Source organism: Xenopus tropicalis, chromosome 4, assembly GCF_000004195.4.
Source record: "Xenopus tropicalis strain Nigerian chromosome 4, UCB_Xtro_10.0, whole genome shotgun sequence".
In the NCBI taxonomy this organism is placed as follows: Eukaryota; Metazoa; Chordata; class Amphibia; order Anura; family Pipidae; genus Xenopus; species Xenopus tropicalis.
In genome coordinates, this window is record NC_030680.2 from 104220070 (window position 1) to 104229262 (window position 9193).

At 39.1% G+C, this 9193-nt stretch overlaps 1 protein-coding gene across 3 annotated transcripts in view; it reads right to left on the reverse strand.

Annotated features, from left to right (window-relative positions):
- mtf2 (metal response element binding transcription factor 2) overlaps window positions 1-8800 on the reverse strand; it is a 35938-nt gene extending 27138 nt beyond the window's left edge. For 2 of the 3 annotated variants that reach the window (NM_001017339.3, NM_001015829.3), the window contains 2 exon segments: window positions 1121-1319; window positions 8505-8774. In NM_001017339.3, coding sequence (NP_001017339.2) covers window positions 1121-1319; window positions 8505-8509 — 204 coding nt within the window. In that variant the 5' untranslated portion in view covers window positions 8510-8774. 3 annotated transcript variants of the gene reach the window in all.
- Window positions 8801-9193: the final 393 nt, after the last annotated feature.

The window sequence follows — 9193 nt, forward strand, 5'->3', positions numbered from 1 at the left end:
TTTAAAAATGCTATTCTTGAACCAACAAATGTATCTTTTTTTAGCTGTCATATTGGTGCGTAGGCAGCCATCTCGGTGCATTGTGCTTTCAGAAAGAGCCAGTGCTACACATTAGAACTGCTTTCAGATAACCTATTGTTTCTCCTACTCCCATGTAACTAAGGGCTCTGGTACACGGGGAGATTAGTCGCCCGCGGCAAAACTCCCTGCTCGCGGGCGACTAATCTCCCCGAGTTGCCTTCCCTCTGCCATCCCACCGGCGAACATGTAAGTCGCCGGCGGGATGGCAGACGCGGCGGCGCGATTTCGGCAAATCGCCGAAAAAGACTCGCGAGGCTTTTTCGGCGATTTGCGCGAAATCGCCTCGCCGCGTCTGCCATCCCGCCGGCGACTTACATGTTCGCCGGTGGGATGGCAGAGGGAAGGCAACTCGGGGAGATTAGTCGCCCGCGAGCAGGGAGTTTTGCCGCGGGCGACTAATCTCCCCGTGTACCAGAGCCCTAAAAGGAGTCCCTATCCGGGCTTGAATTTCTTACTATTAAGGGCTATTCTGATATCTATTGGGAGCTGCTATCTTGCTGCCTTCCCATTGTTCTGCTGATTGGCTGCTGGGAGGGGGGGTGGTATCACTCCAACTTGCAGCTCAGCAGTAAAATGAGATCAAAGTTTATCAGAGCACAGGTCACATGGTTGTGGCACCCTGGGTAACGAAGAACATGCCTAGCTCCATGTGAAATTTCAATATTAAATATAAAAAAAATCTTTGTGTTTTTGAAAATCTAGCATTGAAATCTATTAACTGATGCTTTTTGAAAAAAAATGTTTTCTGATTACAGTATCCCTTTAACATTACTAAGAGATTTTGTTCCTATGCCTATGTACACCCAGCTAACCTCAATTTACACCCATGTGTTCTCACAAGCATCATGCCCAACCACACGTATGTAGGCTAATTTGCTAACCCCTTCTTGTTTATGTTGGGGGGTGCTTTTACACCCATTAAAAACGCAATATTGTCTAATGTCTATTGTTCGACAGAAACAATAGAATTGTCAATTGTTGTGAGAGAGGAAAAAGGACTTGAGAAAATGACAAGTAAAAGCATGACTACAAATGCTACCTTTTTGATAGTTCCAAGATAAAACAATCCATCTGACCATCTTGCTAGGACATCTTGACCTTCTTCAAATTTACATATTTGTCTCTTAGGTATCGTTCCATGCCGTACACACAGCTTGGTCAAGGACTCAACAGCCTTTGGATGTCGACGGAAAGTGGATCTTTTAAGGACCAATGACTTGCCCACCACAGTTGCGTCTCTAATTAGAAAACATAAGTTATCATAAATGAGAAATCTTAAAAACAGATACCAATTATTAAATTTGTGAACAATCCTTAAAATGATTTTGCAATATTTCTCCAATACAAAGGTAGCAGGTAGCACACAGTACTATCGGCATCTGTGAAAAATAGTTCTATTAGGGTGGGAGAGGCATATAATCATTTTTTACCCACCTGGCTCGGTTTTTTTCCCATCCTGCCATAACGTAATTTGTTTGGGTGCAGTTTAGCACCTACATTATAAAATATGCCCAAATGTTTAGTAAACTAAATTGTAAGGTTTTTTTTGTTAATTAGCCTCATCTAATCTAGTAGGAAGTAATACAATGCAATGTATGGCGTTCTATCACTGTTTTCTCCATGTGAACAAAAACATAAAACATCCACACTCCACAGACATCGGAGGTAGGTGCCTTGCTTGATAGAGGATTATCTTGCATACAAAATTAATACACTGAATACAAAGTCTATGCTCCTAAGGGTGAAAACAAACAGGCCAATTAGTTGCTGCGATTTTAAAAATCTAGAAGGAGTCACTAATTGGCCACACCAGTTCCTTAGCACACAGACATGAATGTTTGAAAACAAAGGAAGCGCTGCTGCTACTAGTTTTTTTTTTTTTTTTTTAAATTGCGACTAATCTCCCCGTCTCTCTTTGCTCTAACTGTACATAATGTGATGCCTGTAGTATTCTAAGAATGGGTGATTAAGTATACATACAGACACAAGAACAAGCATTATTATGATTATTACAATGATTCACTCAATCTTATTTTTCAGATAGTATCAAATACCTTGCTTTAGAACCCAGAAATTCTAAATCCTGTGGTACCATGATACTTAGCAGGTGCATTTACCACTGAAAAGAACCACAGTCACAAGGCTTGCATTAAATGTACAGCTGAAAAATACCACAGAACTCAGTGTTTCTAAGAAATATCTTGAAACTAGATTCCAACCGTTCCCTGAAATCTCATCAAAACTTAAATTGCATGTCTGCTGATCTCACTATCAGGCGCACACAGCGTTTAACGGAAAAGTACCTTCCTTTATGAAGTTTGCTACATCTATTTTACTATTTATCTGCAAAATATAGGCACAATTACAAAACACATTAACTGTGTTTTAATGTTTTGTGATGTGTTAAATATTGTGGTCATAGGTTTCTATTTAAGTATCCTAAACTTGTTACTAAAAACAAGGACAATTTTTTTGTTATTGTAATAATATGTATATAAGTATATGAAATAGATTTATTAACTGAACAGCCTTTGTGTAAGCCTCCGTGCATAAAGGTACTGGTGGATAAAATAATGGACAGAAGAATATTGGACCTGGATTACAAAGCATTCTCTCGACACCAAAATAGAGACTATAGTAATGCAAAAGATTACAAGCAAATACTTTATTTGAAGAGATACAACTTAAGGTTAACTAAGTATGCTATGGAATTCCCTGATCTTACCAACCTTTCAATTGGTCTTCACTTTTTTTTTTTTGGTTTGCCTTTTTTCTGCCTCTTTCAGTCTTTTAGATGTTTGGATCACAGACCCCCCGAAGACAAACAACTATTGGTCTGTGCGGCTACAATTTTATTCTTAGTTACATTGTATTGCTCATATCAGTGCTGTCCAACTGGCACCCCCAAACTCTGGTATTGTTTACACCTGTAATCCCCCATGTTGTTCACACCTTTTTTCCCTGCATCTCAGGCTCAGACTGTAAGCACCCACATTGTTCACCTGTTCATACCTCAGACAGACTGTAGGAGCATTGGTGTTATTTTGTCACTGTATGTACCAGGGGGGTGCTGTCCCTCCACACTGTGCACAAGGCTTTATTATCTTGAGAGGCCAGTGTGTGCTGGCAATTTATCCTATTGGCCATCCAAGCCTGTCACTCCCAAGATAAAGGAGGATACTGTTCAACTTTGGGTCTAAATCTATAACTAAGCCACAACATTGTGGCTTTTCCTTTTATTTATTTAAGAAACTATAAACATTTCTTAAACCTAAAAAGTTTAAACAAAAGAAAAAAAAAATAGCAGCTCAGCTGGACTTCACACTAGTGAAACAACTATGCACTGGGCTTTATTCTTTACAGCAGAGAAGTACTATATTATGACTTATCTGTGAAATAGGACAGTGTAACATTGTTTGTTTTTCATTACAATTTAAATATAATAGGTGGAGTCGGTACATTTTTGCCTGCTGACTTCAGGTACCCAAAATTGCTTTCTTTAAAGGGTTAGTTCACACTTAACGTTAAGTATGTTACAGAATGGTCTAATCCTAGCAGTTCTTAAATTGGTCTTTATTTTTCTTACAACTTTGTTTAATTATTTGCTTTCCTCTTGTGCCTCGTTACTGCAGTGGAAAAAATGATGCTCAATGAAGGTACGTTTTATTTTTACTTTTAATCACTAATCTTTCTATCCAGACCCTTTTTGATTCATTTTCCATTCTTCTCATTCAGATCACCTAGAGGTTAGATTAAATTGGACCTTAAGCTGATGCCAGACGTGGCGTTTTTACGCTGCATATTTTCTCCGCCTAAAAACGCTGCACAACCCACACAGCCCCTGAAAGATTTGCTGAAACTAGAGAGCTGCTGAATAAAAAGCATGTCACTGTTTCAGTGATTCCCAACCAGTGGCTCATGAGCAAAATGTTGCTCACCAACCCCTTGCCTTGGACATTGCTCCCAGCGGCCTCAAAGTAGGTAATTATTTTTGAATTTCTGATTAGGGGGAAAGCTTTGATTGCATAAAAACCCAGTGTAATTGCCAAACCGAACCTTTTGTAGGCTGCCAGTGAACATATGGGCTATCAAACTATAGGTCTCAACTGGCACGTCTATGAACATTTTTCATGCTTGTTTTGCTCTCCAAAAATGTTTCCATTTGAATGTGGCTCACGGGTATAAAAGGTTGGGGATCCCTGGATTAAATCATACTATTTCATTTAAAGGTTAACACAGCCTCATTAAGTTTAGGGATGAACGCAAACTTGAAGAGTCTACTTCAAAAAACCAGGGCAGACAAGCCTTGGGCTGTAGACATAAGAAGTCCACTGAAGCAGATAAAATCATGGTAATAAAATAGCCTGTACAGCTGTATCCTGTCCCCATGCATATATATTCAGTGTTATGAAGGTCAGAAAAGTGCAGCTGATCTATTTGACAGCTGAAATGATTGTGGATATTACATATGCTTTGTCTTAGTCAAACTCTATATCAGTATAAACCTGAAGATCTACTATTTTAACAACTAAATTATGCAGATCGATTAGAGCCCATAAAAAGAATAAGCAGAGGCCTGAAGAAGTGTGTATAACCTGAAGGTTCATATCCCTGGCACCCATTCTCTTACTTAGTGGGCAGAAGGAACTTCTCAGCCACTTCAAATATGTAGTAACATTTCAGTTATAATAGTGTATAACAGGGCTGTGGAGTCGGAGTCGAGGTACCTGGAGTCGGAGTGGCAAAAAATTAACAGACTCCTACTAAATTTAAATGGGAATAAAAAAAAAAAAATAAAGCAAGTTTAAATGTCCCAATTCACAAACAGTCATAATTAATTACTTCTCTGCTATAAGAATAAAGCCCAATGCACGCAGTGTATAAACGAACATGTTGAGTGACCATGAAGCATGCTTCACTAAATGGGACGTAACGCACAGTTAAGGTGCGGCAGCTCCACTGCGTCATTTTCCTCTGTTACAGGGAACACAATGCCCACTGTGAACCTAGCCTAACTCTCACTGATAACTAAGTAAAAAAAATTTGCAGGACTAGAAATACTTCTATACGTGCTTTAATCGGGCAATACAGTAGAGCAGGGATCCCCAACCTTTCTTACTCATGAGCCACAGTCAAATGTAAAAAGACTTGGAGAGCAACACAAGCACCATAAAAGTTCATGGAGGAGCCAAATAAGGGCTGTGATTGGCTATTAGGCAGCCTCTATGCACACTATCAGCTTACAGGGGGCTTTATTTGGTAGGAAATCTTGTTTTTATTCAACCAAAACTTGCCCCCAAGTCCGGAATTCAAACATAACTACCTGGTTTGGGGGCACTGAGAGCAACGTCCAAGGGGTTGGGGGGGCAACATGTTGCCCCCGAGCCACTGGTTGGGGATCACTGCAGTAGAGTGTTGGCTTCCTAGCCAGTAGTTCTGTGGTTAAATGACATGTATGTCTCCTTCCTTTCCTTCAATGAATGTATAAAATACATTAGCATATTAAAAACAGAGGAGTCGGAGTCGGGAGTATCAGAAACTGATACAGCCCTGGTGTATAAACAGAAGTAAGGAGATATCTGGTGATTTTGGACTAATGAGGTACTAAAGTGGCACTTTTGACAAAACCATTAAATATACACAAGCACAGAACCTGTGGACTTAAGGGAAGTTATACTTCCACATCTGGGTATTTTTCTTTTTTAACCTTACACTAAGGTGACCCAGTTTAAGCCAGGGAATGAGCTTGAAAATCCAATAATTTTAATGTTTAAAATAGGTAACGTAGCTTGTTAAAAGAACAGTAACACCAAAAAATGAAAGTGTATAAAAGTAACTAAAATATAATGTGCTGCTGCCCTGCACTGGTAAAAGTTGTGTGTTTACTTCAGAAAGTCTACTATAATTTATATATATAAGCTGCTATGTAGCCATGGAGGCAGCCATTCAAAGGAGAAAAGGCACAGGCACATAGCAGATAACAGATAAAACACTACTGTATTCTACAGAACTGTTATCTGCTATGTAACCTGTGCCTTTTCTCCTTTTTTCCAGCTTGAATGGCTGCCCCGTGGCTACAGCGCAGCTTATTATATAAATTATAGTAGTGTTACTGTAGCAAACACACCAGTTTTACCAGTGCAGGGCAACAGTGCATTATATTTGTATTACTTTAAAGCTCTTTAATTTTTTTGTGTTACTGTTCCTTTAATTTAAAGGAACAGTAACACCAAAAAATTAAAGTGTATAAAATTAACTAAAATATAATGTGCTGCTGCCCTGCACTGGTAAAAGTTGTGTGTTTACTTCAGAAAGTCTACTATAATTAAGCTGCTATGTAGCCATGGAGGCAGCCATTCAAAGGAGAAAAGGCAGAGGCACATAGCAGATAACAGATAAAACACTATTGTATTCTACAGAACTTATCTGTTATCTGCTATGTAACCTGTGCCTTTTCTCCTTTGAATGGCTGCACAGCAGCTTATTATATAAATTATAGTAGAGTTACTGTAGCAAACACACCAGTTTTACCAGTGCAGGGCAACAGTGCATTATATTTTTATTACTTCAAAGCTCTTTCATTTTTGTGTTACTGTTCCTTTAAAGTAGGGAAAATGTAAAAAAAAAAGCCTAAACCATACGTCAATTTGTCAGAGATTACACAGTACTGTCAAGCACCCCAGCAGAATCCCTGTGAGTTTTTTTTTTTTTTTTTTTTTTTTTAATACAATATAGACACACTATAAGGCCAAAAGTATCCAGACACCTGAACATCTCATTCCCATTATTAAAATGTGTATGGTTTAACCTACTGCATCAGTAGAAATGTATATATTTAAAAAGGCAAGAATTTTTAAATAAGGAATAAAACATAGTAAGTTGAACCCAAAATATCTAGTGACATTTGCCTAGAGGACATTATTGAATACTTTCTACATAGCAGAAATAATCAAGATTTGCAGAAAAATATATTATACGGAAGTCTGTGGAAAATACAAATGATAGGGGGTTACAAAATGCTTCAGGTTATGCAAGAATTAAACGTATTTGCATTTATTAAATTAGGATTGTTAAAAAAGGCACAAAAAAATGTAATTACATACAAAACATGTACATGTTATTAGCCTTACGAAAAAAAATGCACCAACCCCTCTGGATGCTCGAAGATTTAAAGACAGAATATGTGACAATTAACTGCATAATTTAACATACCAAAACTTGCTCTTCTAATTTTACTTTTAATGTTTGATACATTTTATTTTTACAATACTTAAGAACCTTTCCCCACATAATAACTCTGATCAAAACAAAGGCTAGCAAGAAAAAAAAGGGAACCTAGCCTTGACAAAGCCAACAAAGCCACATCTAACCTGGCTTCCCAGCAGGACACAAAGGGGTGTTTTCATTATGATTCTCCAGCTGCCTTCAGGCCTCCTTTACACTAAAGACTAGGCTGATCAGATCCCTTTTGCACATAAATCAGTTTCAATTAAAAAAAATATTAAAAAAAAAACAGAATTCTCATGTTCCCATTTGCTACTGTCAGATGTACTTATTTATATTAAAGATGCACTGATTATAAAAATTGGGTATCCAGACAAATACACCTTAACCTCCAAAACAAAATCTGTCCATACTCCAAACCCTAATGTGGATATTTACACTTGAGAAACATTTGAAGTCACAAGACTTGAATGGTTCAGATTCTGTTTGGGTTAACACTTAAATCCTGGCTTGAGTACATCCAAAGTATAGATACAATGATGTTGCATCCTTGTTGCAACTCATCTGCACATTCCTACTCAGAACTGCTACTGTAAACAAACATTTTACACTTGTGTAGAATCTAAACGCCGGCAAACAGGACAAATGGTCAGATCTGAGCAAATCACACCAAAGTCTTATATTTAACAATGTGTTAATGTGTCCTGCCAGAGCTTTAGGCACAACAGTTACGCACTTACATTATTTATAAATACTAGGGAATTTACAATGAGGATCTCCCCCTCCAAAGCATAAAGCAAAATAAAGTGTTAAGAAGCCGCTGCACCATAAAGGATTTAAGCCAGGAATGTGTAGCCTCCAGCCTTCTATCTGTTGTTAAACTACAACGCTCAGAATCCCTTACAAGCGAGGCTGCAGGGAGCTACTTAGCAATAGCTGATGGAGGGCAGGCGCAAACAGCCCCGATACCCTACTTTTGAGCCCAATCGTTAATAAAAAGAGAACTAACTCTTGGGCACAGAGAAAGGGCAATTGGAAAATCACAAAGGAGCAGCACTGCCGGCTCCCATTCATTCCGGCTTTGCGTGCTCTGTACAAGTCACTGGAACATATGGAAAATGGATTCGAAAACGAGTCTCAGCCACCCATAAGCAGTTTGAGTCCGGTGTCGCCCTCTTACCCTGGGCCCGCTCGCTCACCTCATTCGGTCTCTTCGGTAGTGCGGCGCGCTCACTACCGCTAAAACAGAAGAGAGCCCTATAAACGTATTAGCCGTCTGGTGGTTGCCCTTCAGCTGGCGGCACAACGGGTTCCTAACTTTCCGATCTTCGGTTACCAGCGGCACAGAGGCAGCCCGGTTCGCTTGCAGCCCTTCGCCATTTTGGTTTCCCGCGGAGTGCGCGTTGCATTGTGGGAAGAATTACAAACTCCTTTCAGCAACCGCCAGATACCGCCATACTAGACTGTCGCATTGAGTTCGCTGCGCTCTCGCACATATGGCGTAAGGAGTGGCCATTATTGAATAGGGCAGAGCCCACATATCATATGGAACTATGGCTCTTGCATTAATATAGCTTTTTTTAAATACATTGCGTCCAGTGCTGAAGTTTCATATGGAATATTAATCTTAATACACCAACCTATATTCTAAGGGTTGATTTGAGGTATTTTTTCTTAAAGGTCTTTTTAAGAGTTTGTAACATATTAGGGATCATGCTAAATTGGTTGCATTAAAAAATCCACTCATTACAGGTATTTGCATCAAATGTGCTCCCTACACGTTAATATAGCTGGCCTGGGCAGCGCTAGGTCTCTTTCCTCCTATTCTGAATTTTGCACAAAGTATCTATTGATGCTGTCAAACCCTAGAGCAGGGGTCCCCAACCTT